We start from the raw sequence: 17,305 nt of genomic DNA, 5'->3' as shown, positions 1-17,305 counted from the left end.
TTCTAGTTCAAGTTTTATTATATATGCGACTACAATAAATATTTGGATGAACAACTTTATGCAATCAAAACGTTAATTAATTGTTTGAAGTGAGGATACATATTAGTTATTCTTTGACTTAAAACCATACAAGACTCTTTCTATTTTAGAACATCTTTACAGTTACAAGGTCTTTTGAAAAACATCATAGTACTTGCATATATGTGAATATAATGTAAATAAATGACGAAAGTAATATATCGCTTATAGATTTGATGACGATGATCACCATGTTTTGCATGCCAATTGTTGGTTTAGTGGTGGTTCCATTAATTAGATGGTACGTAAGAAAGTTGAAGTGATGTATTTTGGCAGCTTCAGGTTCCCCAACTCCAGCGTGGAGTGGGACAATGAACAGCCATTGATGGAATTGTTAGCCACTCCCACTACATCAGATTTAGTCAAGTATAGCTGTCTAGCAACGGGGAAAAGGAAAAGCATAAGAATCAAGACCAACCACGGACCTAACATTTAGACACTAACCTTTCTACCTTGTTCATCAAAATCTACCTCCTAATATATTCCTGTCCTTAAAATAGTTTAACATTATCTATGCATTGCCGTGACAAGAAAACAATGTCAGTAGAATTCAAGGCTAATAAATTATATTTCATCACCTTGCATGCTTCTGCCATATCAAGCAAGTCAACAAAAGCAATCATATACTGAGAATTAAAGAGAATATACTGTCAACTTTGCTTTAACAAAACCAATACACAGTGTACCCCAATGCCAATTCATGATGGACAGAATCAAGGTAGCACTCCATATATATTTTAAATGATTCGTCCAAAGCAAAAAAGTGTCTTGGGCTGTACACCACCTTCAAAAAAATTTCTTACATGAATGAAGAAATTGAGGCTGTACACAAATATACTATTTGGACTTGACACCAACAATGGAAGGTTGACTGTAATGTTGAAGAGAAGGAACATGTTTGCATCAAGAATTTTCTTTTATTGGAAAATTGTGATTGAGTTGAAGAAGCTCTAGATGGATTATGAATTTTGTATCTCATGTATAGAGTGAATGAAAATGAGTGACTGTAATTCTTGTGGTTGATGATCCAAATAGCCTGAGACATTACTAAAGAGTGGATATAGAGAAGAAAAACAAGAAAAGGAAAACTTGGAATACGAGCTCTGGAGATCAGGACATGGCTCGGGAATCACATCCTCAGAGAAACCAATTACATTAGAACAGAACCATGAAGGAGATGGCTCAGAGCTGAGAGAAAAAGTCACGTTTGAAAGACAGATTGTTGAGAATGGTGATTCAACGATTCCTGAAAAATTCCCAGCAACACTAATATTTGCACCAATCACATTCTTGAAAGTAATGTCACCAACAATTGGAAGTGCACTTGTGTCATACTTGTCATCTGGATGGAAACCGGAGTATCCTGTCATGCTTATTCCCAAGCTAATATTTTCCAATTCTGCATCAGAAATGAAGATCCCTCTCATATAACCACCTCTACCCTTAGTTGTCTTCAGTTCAATGCCAATAGGAGAGTTGAGTATATGAAGCTTCTCTGCAATAATATCAGATATCCCCCCAGACATCTCACTCCCAAATGCCAAGCCAGCACCTGATGATGATTGTAGGTAAACATTACTGATGTGAACACTTGAGGTTGGTTTTCCATAGGCAATGCCATACTGATCCCAACCACTCTTCAGCACCACTGCATCATGACCAGTGCTAATGTTACTGTTCTCAATGCATACATACCGAGAAGAATCTGAAAGTTGTTAAGACTAATGAGTCATGATGCCCCAAAAATAACTTGTTTACAAAATAAGCTCCAAGGAAGGAAATGCAAGAAACTGTCACTAAGTGACTAAAGTGCATGTTGAAAATATCAAGTTAACGAGAAACACCTATAAGAATTGAAGAAACAAAATCAACAAGTATGTTAAAGGGACTAATAAATCAATTAACAGTAAACTATACTACTTTCTTCTGTTATAATTAAAACAATTAGTGGTTGTGAAATAAAGGTTTAGCCAACTAAAAAGTTTATGATAAAGGTGTGTAGCTTGTGTGTTGTATCCTAATGAGGTAAGAGAAAACTAAATTTACCTGGAACTATACCACTTGTGTAAGGGAATTCAGCTGGTGCACGAGAAGTTATGTTTTGAATTTGAACGTTACTACATTGTGGAAAGAAGAGAGATTAAAAAGGAACAATTTACTTTGAGAATTCAGTGAACACAAATGAGTTACTACTACCTGCAATGTACTGGATGGATGCCCCAAGCAGGAGAGTCAAGAAAAGTCAAATTGGAAATTATGATATCAACCGAATCAACAAATTCTATAAGATTTGGTCGACTATAATTTAAGGAATTAGAACTGAACAGCTCCCACCAGATAGAGCCTTGTCCATCTATAGTTCCATTATCACCTGTTTCAGTTATTAAATATATCAATTTAAGTAAGACAGAATTGCATTGCCTATCCTATGAGAGAAATAGTTAAATGGTAAAATGGTAAAGAAAATTCTTACCTGTTATTACCACATCGCTTAAATTCTGCCCATAGATCAAGCTGCGATATCTCCCAATTCCTCTACCATAAGAAGGGAGGAAATCCACTATGTCCCAATGAGAATAATCCTGAAGTGATACAAGAGATATATATATATATATAATTTTTCAAGAGTGAGTAAAAGTAAGTGCTTTATTAAAATATTCTTCATTAGTAATAGTAACTTTTTAGGATGCAGAAAAATCACATCATCTATAGTTCTACACTACTAAAGCTAGGCAAGGCTTAGAAAAAAAAGACATTAAATATTTGATTCCATTTTATCCTCCATGGTACTTCTACTATTCTTCATGTGTTGTTCTTTGCTGTTAAATGAAATGAAACCTGAGATGCAATGATGATAGCTCCTCTCTCAAGGAACAAAGTGAGGTGACTGGTGAGGTTAAAACTCCCAGTTAGCCATTTGCCAGATGGAACATATAGTTGAGCACCACCTTTGTCAGCAAATGACTTGAGATAAAACATTGCATTTTCGAATGCAACTGTGTTCAGTGTTATTCCATCTCCAACCGCCCCAAACTCCAAGATCGACACACTGTGAGGCCTAGCCTTGAATGCATTCTGTTTACATGGTCCACCATTGTCTTCTCCATTGCTTTCCACGGCAGTGCTTATTGCTACAAGTAAAAGCACTGCCACCTTAAAAGAAGATAGAAATAAGGAGATGAATTAAAGTGCAATTCCAACTTCACAGTAACAACCTATTCAATTGGAAATAATTTTTAAAAACATAACCTACATACACTCTAGAGATATGCAAATACTTCATCACAAAGCAAACCGTTTAAATTTTGATAGTGAAATTCCACTTTCCAATTGGACAATATTATGAAAACAATATTGTACCATACATACCTCTGTAGTCTGTACCGTACCACTGAACTACTAAGATCTCTACATAGACAAGAAAAAGCAATATCTCAACTAACCTATCTTAGCGTAGTGACCAATCTCTAATATCTCCACAGAATTCTCATTAAAGAAAAAGTGGATCCTAACAAGATATTGACGTAATTTATGATGGCTACACAGAAATTTATATATAAACATGGAAGTGTACTGTAAAAGCCAAACACTGGAATACACATCGAGGCCTATTGCAAGTGTTTTAAGTGAGTGAAACAAAAAACTTAGCAGGCTATCTTGGACTCAAAACAAACAAACCCCTGCTTAAAACAAAGTAAAAGAACAAAACTTTGGTTTAAAATTTGTCATGGTATAACAAGACAACGTACTTACTAGGCTCTTCATGTGTGCAACAAGTTGAAACTGCAATGGGGCAAGAAAGTTCTGAATCCAGTGCAGGAACAGTTGCATGGAGTTAAATAGAAGGAGCGGGTTAGATGAAGAACATAAAATAAAATACAGAACAAGAGAAAGAGAGCTCCGGTATTTCGTATATAATGCTACTAGGGAAGCACTCTGTACTCATAACAAATAAAAATGAAATGAAAAAACAAAAAGGATGGTAAGAGAAAGAGACAGCTAAAAAGGGAATGCCAGAATAACACCTTGTACATTAACAAATTTATGCGCATCCAATAAGTAAACTATAAGCACGGTTTTTTAATGTGTGAAAATAAGAATAATTAATTATTTAATTTTACCTAATTTAGATTAATACTTTTTAATTACTTTTAAATTAATTATTATCTTTTCTTTATTTTTTTATATAATATATTTTCCTTATTTAAATTGATAGATTCACTTTCAATCAAATTAATAAATATCTCTCTCATTTACTAAATAGATTCATTTTTTATTATATTTTCCTCCAAAAAAATAATTTCTCTCTTTCTAAAAATAATCAAAATAACTGCACAGGTTTAAATAATATTTCAAAGTATCATTTTTTTTACGATCAAAGAATTTTAATTCTTAAATCTCGGCAATATTTTGATTTTGATATACCATGGAAATATATCAAAATTGACAAAATAAAGGTATTTCCCATGGCTCGTGCCGACACAGATGGAGGTTGCATGGGGTCAATATGAATGTCTTGAAGATTTTAAGACTTGAGAGAAATAATAGTATTGTACAATCGTTGATTTTATTAATTGATAATTAAACTAATTGATTAAGTAATTTGCACTTAAGTATCCTGCCGTCTGAGCATTTGGCCTATCTGATGTGAGAAAATTTCTACCTAAGAACTCATTATTCAGAATGGTGTCATTATTTTATTTTGGATTTAATTGTGAGGATGTGAGTTAAAAATATATGTAAACTCAACTAATTATTTAATAATATGCACGTTATTAAAAAATTTAAATTCTTACCAAATCAAATTTCACAATAATTATTTAAGATTTTAATAAATATGTACTGTTGGGTGGTTTAGTATGAAAAATATATTAGGAATTAAGAATATATTACAATTAGGTATGTTTATTTTTGTTTCACTTACCAAGTTAAAAATTTGTTATCTTTGTGCAAGAGAGACATAAATAAAGCTTAATTTCCAATATAACATATAAACAATGCTTTTTTGGAATAAAATGATTGACAGGAAAACAAAATCTGATTTGCACCTACCACAATTGGCATCCCTAAGTATAATTATTTTTACCCTTGTAGTAATAAGGTAAACAAGATTGGGTCCCCACATGCTTTTGCTCCCTCAAAGGAAAGTTACGCGTTTTAATTAGTTTTTTTTTTTTTTCTATTCAATGCTCATAAAAATTTATGGTGTGTGGAAAAAATTATGGAGCATGGATATACACAATAAAACTAACCATTGATTTAATATTGATAAATCAACAACGCATCGAGAATTTAACTCGGTTAGACGAATATGATAAATGAATTTTATAAACTTTTTTAGTACTGTGTTCAATTTTTACGAGTAAAAAAAAAAAATCAACAATAATAAATATAAGTAATAATAAATTATATTTCTTAACCAAGTGACTTACTATTCAAATTTTAACCTTAAATATGAAATAAGAAAAAAATATTTATTACCTATAGACTCACGATTTTTTATGAACATTAATCATTGTTATTGACAAAGACTATTTCATATTTATATCATAATAAAAAAATATTTAAAAATATGTTACTTAGATTTATGATCCTAACTTATAAAATAGGTGACTCAATTATTTTATAAATATTAGTTAGGACAAAATTTGCAAAATTAAGTAAGTTTAGAGTCAAAATGAGATCTTTTAAGGGCACAATTCACAAAAATTTGAAAATTAAGAGACAAGAAGTCCGTTGAAATTTTTTAATGAACTAATTTAATCGAGGATTAAATTAATTGATATTTATAATGTCAAAAGTTATTTTGTCATTTATTTATTTTAGGGATCAATTTGTCCTTTCATTAGAATTTCAATGACAAAATTGATTGATAATATAAGACTATTTTATTCTAAAAAAAGATTTGGAAGCAATTTATCTGTCTATTATAATTTCATGAACTAAATTTGTATTTCATTTTTCTTTTTTTCTTATTTTGCTTTTTTATTCTTTTGTTTTTCTCCAATTTCACTTTATTTTTTTATTTCTTATTTCAACTTAACCAAGGATATCAAAAAGTCTAGTTCAATTGATTGAATAGAGTATATAAGTATTATAAATTTATTGGTACTGCATTTAATTTATATTAAAAAAAAAAACTTAACCAAGGAGTAAAACCAGTAGAAATTATAAGGACGGATGCATTATTATCATTACTGTCTTTTTTATTTATTTTGTTTAATGGGAGATTCCTTTTGGGACTTACAAGAAAAAGAGCAAGATGAAATACAAGAATAAGAAAGCGAAAAAAAGAGTAGAATGCTATGAATATGAATGATCAAATATGGATTATTCATGTACTATTATTTAACTCAGTTTTTTTACAGGATTATTCAACTTAGTTAGCTGTAACCACTATGAATTTATTTAGATTTTACTTAAAATAATTCAAAAGTATTTTTATTCTTAAAATGACAGTTTTTATTTATTTTTTATTTTGTGCATTAAAATTTGTAATTACATATTAGAATTCAAGAAATATTTTTTTTTCAGATTCGGAAAGAATACTTTCCAAACATTACTTCATACATAATGTACTTATTTGTAATTTCTTTTAAGAGTTTAATATTAATAATGTAAAATTTTATATTATCATTTAATTATAAATCATCATTTAAATTATTTTAAAATAATTATTTTAAAATTTTAATAAATGTATCATACGTAATATGTTATGACTGAACGATTATGTTAAATTTTCTATATTATTAATGTATATTTTTTCTTAAGTCTTTTTCAAGATATTTTTTATGACATATTCAAGATATATACTTTTTATTTGAAACACAAGTATCTCTTTCATCATAATTTTATTCAAGATGAATATAATTATTATAAATAACAAAAGTTTATATTCAAATAATTAACATAATTTGAATATGAAATCAGTGAATAAACACCAATTAATTCTTAATCGAAACATGTGGTTTGATAAACAAACAAGGCAATTGGAAATTTGGACCGGATGCACGGGATTTGACACCCATTAGGAAAAGTTAACACACATCGATATAGTGGTCCAAATTCAAAGAAACTTCACAATGCCACGGCCAAGAAAGTTGAATTACGAACACCAAAGCAGAATTAAGGACTTCAAATATATTTTTTTGAAAGGGTGAATCGAATCTGAAATTTATTTTACACGTAGCCAGAAAAAGTGAAGCTGAGTAGGCCCAGGCCACCGTCCAATGAATTCCCATTTCCTAACATAAAAAACCACAGCCACATTAGCTTCTAGGCAAAAATGAGAAAATATAAAATAAAAAAAGGTCCCAGCCAATCCGAAAATGATGTGGCACGTGTGTAAAATGAGAGAAGCATGGAAAAAAGGGAACGCCCGAGTCAGAGTAGGCGTTTGCCATGCTTGTCCGTGAGGGAGAGAGCTTAAGGATTAATGAATGCTTTTTTAACTCACTCTCACACTCTTTCTTCCTTTCTTCTTCTTCTTCTTCTTCCTGTCTTCACCTAACCAAATGGGCGCCTCCACCACCTGATCCACCTCTGTTTCTTCTTCCTTTCGTAATAATCACCTCTCTCTCTCTCTCTCTCTCTCTCAATCATTGGATCCATTCATCACGATTTCTCTATGCTGTTTCATAAACACTCTTAGCTTTGTTTTTATTCGCTGTATTTACTTCCGCAGATTTATATTGACCGTTATCCTATGTAGATCAAATACTCCGTTATTTTCATTTCCGCTAGATTTTATCAGCATTCGAGCGATTGTTGGATACGCGTAATGATTTTTTTTTTTTTGGATTGGTCTCTTAACTCGTGTTTTTAGGGTTTATTTATCCAAGTTAATGGTGGTTGACTTGTTGCTATTGTTCACTTGTTGAAGTTTGAATACTATTTTGGGAAATGATGGAATACAAAATGCATAGAGAATAATTTTTTTGATACCTGTTATTACAGATCCGTTCATACGGGGGTTAGATGATGGAGTCCTGTGATTGTATAGATACGCAGTATCCGCCGGATGAACTTCTTGTGAAGTATCAGTATATCTCGGATGTGCTAATTGCTCTTGCGTATTTTTCGATTCCGGTGGAGCTCATCTATTTTGTTCAGAAGTCTGCTTTCTTTCCGTATAGATGGGTGCTTATGCAGTTTGGTGCCTTTATTGTTCTCTGTGGAGCAACTCATTTCATAAACCTGTGGACATTCTCTCCGCACTCTAAGTCTGTTGCTGTTGTCATGACGATTGCCAAAGTTTCGTGTGCTATTGTGTCATGTGCGACGGCACTGATGCTTGTACACATTATTCCCGATCTGTTGAGTGTCAAGAGGCGCGAATCGATCCTCAAGAACAAGGCTGAAGAGCTTGACAGAGAGATGGGACTTATTCTTACTCAGGAAGAGACGGGAAGACATGTTAGAATGTTGACTCATGAAATTAGGAGCACACTTGACAGGCATACAATTTTAAAGACTACTCTTGTGGAGCTGGGGAGGACTTTGGGCTTGGAGGAGTGTGCATTATGGATGCCTTCGAGAAGTGGTCTGAATCTGCAACTTTCCCATACTTTAACCTATCATGTGCAAGTTGGGTCTACGGTGCAAACAAACAATCCTATTGTCAATGAAGTTTTCAACAGCCCTCAAGCTATGCGGATACCACCCACCTGTCCATTGGCCAGGATCAGACCTCTTGTGGGAAGATATGTGCCCCCTGAAGTTGTTGCTGTTCGGGTGCCGCTTTTGAATCTGTCAAATTTTCAAATTAACGATTGGCCTGATATTTCAGCAAAGAGCTATGCAATCATGGTTCTCATCCTCCCTACTGACAGTGTTAGAAAATGGCGAGACCATGAGTTGGAACTTGTTGATGTTGTTGCAGATCAGGTATTGGATTCATTTTGAGATTTCCTTTATCATACTAGTTGTCATTTTTCTTGTGCCATTCTTGCCTTTGATTGTATGTTCCCCATACCTTATTTTCATTATTGTGTTTTCCTTTACTCCTTATTAATTTGCTTAGATAGTCGTACTCATTGTCATTGGTAGTTCTGTTCTTACTGTCATATGGCACTTGTTTTGGAGAATGGAATATTAAGAGAATTGAGAATTGGGAAAGGTTATCAACCATTGGCCATTCGACCTTGCCTTAAACAATAACGATTCAGGATTTATTGGTTTTTCTCACCCACTGAGGAATAAAGAAGGTAAGTAAATGCTATTTGGTGAACTTGATCCCAAAAGCTAGCTAAGGCAGAGGCAAGATTAAAGGATGTAATTACAGTAATTAGAATATCTGTTATCACTGTATTTGTTGCTTTTCACTGTGTAATTAAAATGATTAAAATATCTGTGATCTTTGTATTAGTTGCTTTTCTCTATATAACCCAACCTCTACCATCTAGTCAATACCTAGATTTCATCATGCCTCTGATTTTCTTTTCCCTTAACGTGATATTAGGAATGGGATAGAGTTTGATACCATATAAAAATTGAGAATGGACTGGGCCTTACTCAACCAAAAGCTAGCTCAAGGGGGATCTTGGCTAGCTGATGTGGCCATGTGGGATCTTAACAAACCCCATTTGGGGATTGGATAAAGGTGATAACATCTAATAGCATCTTGACAGAAGAGATTGAGCTAATCTGATGTAGATCTATAATTTCAATCAGTAATTCAGTATGTGTTTGGATCTGCCTCATTCTCTACTTTAACTACCTGAAACAGTTCATTCATTTGTGTACTTTCTAGGAATATAATTTTCTTACTGGATTATATGACCATGTTAACCTGATGTTTGAAATTAGGCTTTATGGAAGTTGTCATACCAAAACTTTGCTGACACTTTCTGGTGTCAGTGGGATTTGTTTCTTTGTACACACCTCAAATTGGGTGACATGGCTGTGTTATTGTTAAAACATTTCAAAATACTTATATTTGGTGTCTATTCCTCTACTAGTTGAATTCATTTGTAGTTTCCAAACAGGTAGCAGTTGCCCTTTCACATGCTGCTATTTTGGAGGAGTCTATGCGTGCCCGTGATCAACTCATGGAGCAGAATGTTGCTTTAGATTTAGCCCGGCGAGAGGCAGAGATGGCAATTCATGCTCGCAATGATTTTCTTGCTGTCATGAATCATGAAATGAGGACACCAATGCATGCAATTATAGCATTGTCATCACTTCTCTTGGAGACTGAACTGACGCCAGAGCAAAGGGTTATGATAGAGACAGTGTTGAAGAGTAGTAATGTTTTGGCAACACTCATTAATGATGTTCTAGATCTTTCTCGACTTGAAGATGGTAGCCTCGAATTAGAAATGGGAAAATTCAACCTCCATGGAGTTTTGGGAGAGGTAATTGCTATAGGATTTTCTGCTTCATTATTCTGAAAAGGCAGTAACATAATTCTTTAGTCTTTACTATGAACTGCATTTATGCATTGTGTTCATGTTTTCTGTCTTGAATGCAGATTGTTGAACTGATAAAACCAATAGCATCCGTGAAAAAGTTACCTATCACCTTAATTCTGTCTCCTGATCTGCCTACTCATGCCATTGGTGATGAAAAGCGGCTTACACAAACTCTTTTGAATGTCGTGGGTAATGCTGTCAAATTCACTAAGGAGGGCTATGTTTCTGTAAGAGTATCAGTTGCAAAACCAGAATCTTCACAGGATTGGCGACCTCCAGAGTTTTATCCAGCATCTAGTGATGGCCATTTCTACATTCGAGTCCAGGTTATGACCGAGCCATTCAATATCTGAGCCTTAATTCTTTTAATTGTTAACTTATAAGATTTAGAAAAATACCATGTGTTTTATATCCAGGTAGTGATGTGATTGAACTCTTCAGTTATCTATAAATAATTGAGCCATCTGAAGCATCCATATGGCCATACCTAGATGCCTAGGAATTAAGCCAAAGACATTTGCCTTTTATTATTGTTGTCAGTATAACAACTGTTAGAAGTTAATCTAGATATTGCTTTTTCTTTATTATTATTATTGACCCAAGCATATCCCTTATGCAGGTTAAGGACTCTGGATGTGGGATTCTCCCACAAGATATTCCGCATCTCTTTACCAAGTTTGCCCAGTCTCGGAGTGGACCAGCTCGACCTAGCAGTGGTGCAGGTCTTGGGCTTGCCATTTGTAAAAGGTAGGGGGAAAGCATCTAATTCTGCTTTGAGTTTGCATTAGTTTCTCAATTCTCACTATTTACATTAATTTTTTGTTGATTACCTAGTGAGACACCGTTATTTATTGTATTTATACTAAATGGATGTCAATACTATAGCTTAAAGAATAGTTTCGTCTATTAAGCCTTTGACTCCTCCATAAAATTGATTCAGATTTGTAAACCTCATGGGAGGCCACATATGGATTGAGAGTGAGGGCCTTGACAAAGGAAGCACAGCTACATTTATAGTCAAACTTGGGATTTGTGGCAATCCAGATCCATCCGATCATCAAGCTGCAAACAGAAGCCAAGCATATAGTGGAAGTGGTGGCCTCGCTAGATTTAAACCCTTCATCACAGATGAAAACGACACTGGTTTTTCTACTAGACGCAATCAAAGAAGTTTCTAATATCCAAGACACCAAAATTGCATACCTCTCAATCACAGTCGACAAGATGGAGTAAACCTCCTACTTTCATTTTGCATGTGCTAAATTGTATAATTTGCAGTTTGCGGCTGTAGAATAGGATTACTATGTCAGGCATATTTCTAACAAACAGGTTTTATGCGAACTCCTGTTGTATTAACTAGAATACAATACAACAAAACAAAGTTGAGAGACGATCTGTTACTTAATTTGACTTGTAGTATATATTGTCAGTGGCTTTTGCCGTTTAGCGTTCATAAAAATGACAGTATTGGCATGAATCAGTTGTCATCCCTCCCCATGTTCCGTGATTCGTTAGATTTGGTGTCTGTCGTTTGTGCTAAACTTAAACTGTTTTGTGAAAGAAACATAGGATAAGTGGACGGATCAAGAAGCTTTGGTACAAAATTTGTGGGTTGGGAGCTTAATATTGGAACGGAATATATGCTTGTATAGCAAATATAGGGTGGGAAATTCACACAATAAACTCAACATAAAATATTACATGACATGAAACTAATATGATGTATATATTTATAAAATAATGTTACTTTAGTAATTTTATTTTTCATTCGCGTAGACTGCCTTTCCAAATTGTTATCATCATTTTATTTATGTTTAAGCCATGGTTGGTCAGTTGGGTTGCTTAAGCCATAATTTTTTTACATTTGAATGTTTATTTTATTTTTTAGTTTGGATATTAACGTCCAAATACCAAACCGAACACAAAGCCTATTTTGGACCCTATAAAACAAGTGCATGTAAACCTTAATCCATTTTCAAGCTTAACTTTGCGAGAAAATAATTCCTAAGAGTAGCATTTGTTTGTTTTTAGCCCTCTCGTTTCATCTGAACTAATTGACAGAAAAAGAAAATTAACTTTCGAGAAAATATTGCTACCAGGTAATGTTTAATTTTTTTTTTCTTTTTAAGGGGAATTTAGATTAGATGCTTTTTCACAAAAATTCTTAAAAGTAAAAGGACTTTGTTTATAAAAAAATAAAATAAAGAATAGCTTAAAAAAAAGTTATGCTCTCCAGCAATATGTTATGTTAATGGAGGAATTGGGATAGTGACCTCCTTATTACTCCAACCTTTATGTCACTCTTTCATTCCATCTCATAACTTTTTCGTTGTAATGTTAAATATTAGTTAGGGGGGGCAGGCGGGGCCATCCCCCTCTCCCCTCTCTTAAGCTTATGTTATGTCATATATATTAACATGATTGTTTAGTAGCTTAATTATAGGAAATTCTGTTGATAGAGTAATAATAAGTATTGCTTAATTATAGGAGATTTTGTTTTCTTATTTTTTTGCCTTCATATCAATTAGACTATCTTGTATATTTAACTTCCTTAATTAACTAACCAGTGCTCTGCCGTATAATATTGTATTCTTGTACAAAATCAGAAAAACAATACACCTTTTACTTTAATCCTTGTGTCCTTTTTTTGCTACTATGGTATCCCAAAACTTATCTAGACATTGATTCCAAGATTTGAGATTTGACCATGTGAATATGAGTGGTTCTTAAAAAATATCAAATCCATTGTGATAACATTATTTTTGTTTTATTTTCCAGCAATTGCATCACAATTCTCAGCAAGCAATGAAACAAATCAGTTAGATATCAATTTATAACAGAGAAATAATTCTCCTAAGAAATCAATGTCTCTAATGATATAACAAAGTAGCGTGAACTTAGTGGAACATATCAAAATTAGTCCCCCTATTTTGTTTGAGTTCTGGATCCGTTCCCGAAGAGAATCTTAGAATCTTACTACATTGGTTTTACATTTTTAGCAGATCATTACTTCAATTTTTTTTATCTTTTTAATGAACCAATGATCCCTTATATTTTTAATGGCTTTAAACTTACGAATTTGCTCCGTGGCATGAAAAAAGAACCAAACTCTAAGAAAAAGTGTTTTCATTAACTAATTTTGAAATTTTTATTTCATAAACAAAATGATTTTTGTATATTTTTTATTACTTACAGATTATTATTAGAACAAATTTTTAACCAGAGTAACTTTATGTATATTCAATTAATTTACACAACATTTTTTTATCTTATAAATATAGTTTTAAAGATACTAATAAACAAAATCATTAATAAAGTTTAAATATTATATAAAGTAAAAGTTATACTTTGTTAATCCTTATATTGAATTAAATCAATTTTAATTATAGCTTGCTTTAATTGACTTTTAGATATAACTTTAAATTTTCACTATACACATTTTTTACTTTAAATAATTTAAATTTAAAAATAAATTTATAATTTAAAAAATCTTTAAATAATTTTTTAAATATTTTTATTTTCTAATTAAATATAAAGGTGAGAAAGTTAGTTAATTTTTTTTTTCTATTTTTAATGGTAATCCATTTAATTTTTTCTTCTATGGTTGTATGAAATTTCACTTTCCTTTTTTATTGACTAATTTCAAAGGTCTCTTTTAAAAATTGTTAATGTGTTAAAAAAAAAACTAAAGCATAAATAATCATATTAAAAGTATTACACATTTGCAATATTACATAATACATTAAAAGAACATATTTTAAATTTAAGTTTAAATATTTTTATTAGTATTATAATATTTTAAGTATGACAATAGTCCAGATGACACGATTTTCATAAAAGATTAAATATAAATGTAAACTTTTCAATGATTGAAATTCATCAGTGTTAAATAGTTTAATGTTTATTATAAAAAAAAACATTAGTTAATGCATAAAGACTTTTCAATGAATCATTAATAATAAATTGTAGATTATAAAAAAGCATCTCATTTGTCAAACACATTAAATAATTATAAAAAATAAATATATAAATTACAAAAAAAAACTTTTAAATGACTTATTAAACAATAAAAATTAGATTGGAAAAAAGTCTTCAAAGCATTTTTACTTTATTTTAAATAAACTTATAATAAATGTTCTTTTTTATTTTAACTTTAACAATTTTATTTAAACAAAACAATTATTATTTTTTAGTTTATTTTAAACCGTGATTTTTTATTTTTTTGTTTTTAACAATACCCTTAAACAATCTTGGATTTTATTTTAAACAATAATTATTATTTTTTTGCTTCTAACATTATTATAAAACAAACTCATTCGAACATTTTTTAATTATAATAAATTATCATATAATCTTTTACTTTTACAAATTAACTTAAAAGAGAATTACAGTCCGCGGTAGTACATGACATTTTTTTAGGGTAGTTCATAATAGAGCCTGAGTTGAATAAGACTGAAGGCAGTAAATGTAAATTCAAAATCTGGGTATATTCATCAACATTAGGTGACGTACCAAAAGTATTTTAGATCCTTATCTTACCTCTTCAAAAATGCAGCCCATACAAATAATAATGAAGAAACATTAAAAAAAAATTAAAGCCGATAAAAGCATTAAAAATTAAAATATGAACATGTAAAACCACAAGACAAAAATTTGTTATTAATTTAATTAATCATTTTTCTTTATCTTAGAGAATTAATTAGCCGAGTAATTTAGTAGTAGAAATGTTACCGAGGCAAACAAATCAATTCAATTGGGCTTAGGCATTTCAAGAACAGTAAAGCCATAACAAGAAAAGAATTAACACAAGTAATTTCGCAACAATGATGATATCCATACAAAACAAAGACAAACACCAGCAAAAATAACGGAATGTTATAATTTCATATACTCAAATAAAAACTAATGGACTATAGAAAACATATAAACTCAAAACTCGTCAAAACTACTTTAGAACAGTAACTCAGAATGCCAGCCCCAAAAATTCTATCAACCAATATCAGAATATGTGGATCACTTCTTGGATTTCTTTGGTGCTCTGCAATAAAAGATTTTCAATTAGACAACACATAGACCAAAGTAAATCCCCACACCAGCATAAATTATAATACTCACTGGGCTGGCTGTGATGCTGGAGCAGCTGGAGCACTGGATGCGGCTGATACTTTTTCTCCAGGACCCTAAACATTTTACAAAGGGCAAGGGACAATGGTCAAATTCTTCATTTCCAATTTCAGCAAAAATACTTGATAATGCATTTGATCCCCAAGTGCAACAACCAAGAAAACACAAATTCACTACATTTGCATGTAAATAATTTCTCAATACGGCATGAAACTCACTTGGGCTAATCGCTCCTCCCTCCGAGCAATTTTCCTTTCTCTGCTGGCCTTGTTCTTGGCACGTTTGGCCTCAAACTGGTCGGACAAGGTCTTCTCTCTTGCCTTCTCAGCTTTGGACTTATGAATGCTCTCCATTAAAACTCTCTTGTTCTTGAAAACATTACCCTTAACCTTCATGTACATGTCATGATACATGTGCTTGTCAATCTTCTTAGATTCCCTGTACTTGCGAAGCAAGCGTCTGAGCACACGCATTCTCCTCATCCATAGAATTTTAGTGGGAAGCCTTGCCTCCCTTGTACCCTTACGCTTACCTAGTAGCAATCAGGCAAACGATATAAGTAAACAGGCATTTCCACCCAATGCCCACCCCTAAATATTTCATATAATAAACATATATTTAACAAAACAATTACATTGACCAATCAAATTATCAAAATGGCAAACACGGAAATATCATAGCAATTTCATAATCAATAGAGAATACATAATTGCCAAACGAGACTAGGAACATAATAAAGTATAAGATTACATTACAAACTAAGGGACCGTTTGCATGAATAAATAGCTTAATTAAAATCTCATTGAAGTACTTAATATGTAAGCACTATATATAAATTGGTTTTATAAGAAATACTGTATAGCTTTTTTTCTGAAAAGAGCTTATAGACATCACAACCTATTTCATAGACTACCTCAAACAATAACAAAAGTGGTTACATCATATATAAGTCCGAATAAACTTTAAACAAGTACTTCCAAACAAAGCCTAACTTGGATTGAATCCCCAAAACATGAGATAGAATCGGATTCACACTAGGGTAGATAGGGTTGGTAATAAAAATACCGTATCCAGAGTGACGTCCTTTCCTCTTGGCTTCCTTCATTCGACGAGCACGTGAGCGAGAGTGAATCTTGGTGGGCTTCCTGATGATAAACCCATCCTTAACCAGCTTCCTTATGTTTTGGCCTGAAAAACAAAAACCCCAAGTTTTTGAAAACAAAAACATACAGAACATTGTAAACCTATGCAACCATTGGAAGAAAAGAAAAACAATAACAATTGACAGTAACAGATAAAGTTCAGTGATATCGGATTCGCAAACTACGCGTACAATAGCTCGCGTTTGCATTTCCATATATTCTCGCAGACGCTCAAAAACACCGAAGAGGTTCAGATCCTATGAAAACTAGACGGAAAACAGTGAAACATAAATCATAATCGTAATGAAAATAAAAATACGGAGACGGAGTGCGTACGAGAATTGGCCATGGAGATTTCGTTGACTTCATTGGGGTCAAGCCAAACCTTTCCTCTGCCACACTTGAGCACGCTCGCGGCGAGCCGCTTCTGCAGTTTCAGCGAAACCATTTTTCCTGCAACTGACGGTGAAGCTAAGCTTATCGCGGTATGTGAAGGGGAAGCACTATATAGCCCCTAGGGTTTGGATTAAAGTGGCGATGTTGGGTTAA

At 32.3% G+C, this 17,305-nt stretch overlaps 3 protein-coding genes across 3 annotated transcripts; 1 reads left to right on the top strand and 2 right to left on the bottom strand.

Moving 5' to 3' along the window:
- Nucleotides 1-635: 635 nt before the first annotated feature.
- On the bottom strand, nucleotides 636-3,978 carry LOC100787190 (probable polygalacturonase). The gene is made up of 6 exons (XM_003520697.5): nucleotides 3,832-3,978; nucleotides 2,917-3,231; nucleotides 2,552-2,660; nucleotides 2,275-2,449; nucleotides 2,125-2,195; nucleotides 636-1,783 (listed from the first exon to the last, which is right to left on the bottom strand). Exons 1-6 carry the CDS (start codon nucleotides 3,907-3,909, stop codon nucleotides 1,038-1,040), a joined length of 1,494 nt encoding a protein of 497 aa, XP_003520745.3. The 5' UTR covers nucleotides 3,910-3,978; the 3' UTR covers nucleotides 636-1,037.
- Nucleotides 3,979-7,413: 3,435 nt separating this feature from the next.
- LOC100794417 (ethylene response sensor 1) lies at nucleotides 7,414-11,967 on the top strand. The gene is made up of 6 exons (XM_003521529.5): nucleotides 7,414-7,638; nucleotides 8,035-8,964; nucleotides 10,065-10,433; nucleotides 10,550-10,816; nucleotides 11,110-11,237; nucleotides 11,431-11,967. The coding sequence occupies exons 2-6, from the start codon at nucleotides 8,056-8,058 to the stop codon at nucleotides 11,666-11,668; spliced, it is 1,911 nt and encodes a 636-aa protein (XP_003521577.1). The 5' UTR covers nucleotides 7,414-7,638; nucleotides 8,035-8,055; the 3' UTR covers nucleotides 11,669-11,967.
- Nucleotides 11,968-15,348: 3,381 nt separating this feature from the next.
- LOC100499875 (uncharacterized) lies at nucleotides 15,349-17,235 on the bottom strand. The gene is made up of 5 exons (NM_001250328.2): nucleotides 17,093-17,235; nucleotides 16,680-16,802; nucleotides 15,833-16,146; nucleotides 15,606-15,670; nucleotides 15,349-15,528 (listed from the first exon to the last, which is right to left on the bottom strand). The coding sequence occupies exons 1-5, from the start codon at nucleotides 17,202-17,204 to the stop codon at nucleotides 15,504-15,506; spliced, it is 639 nt and encodes a 212-aa protein (NP_001237257.1). The 5' UTR covers nucleotides 17,205-17,235; the 3' UTR covers nucleotides 15,349-15,503.
- Between the last annotated feature and the right edge of the window lie 70 nt (nucleotides 17,236-17,305).

This window comes from Glycine max, chromosome 3, assembly GCF_000004515.6.
Source record: "Glycine max cultivar Williams 82 chromosome 3, Glycine_max_v4.0, whole genome shotgun sequence".
Classification (NCBI taxonomy): domain Eukaryota; kingdom Viridiplantae; phylum Streptophyta; class Magnoliopsida; order Fabales; family Fabaceae; genus Glycine; species Glycine max.
Note: the sequence above shows the minus strand (reverse complement) of the source record. Positions and strands in the feature narration are given on the sequence as shown.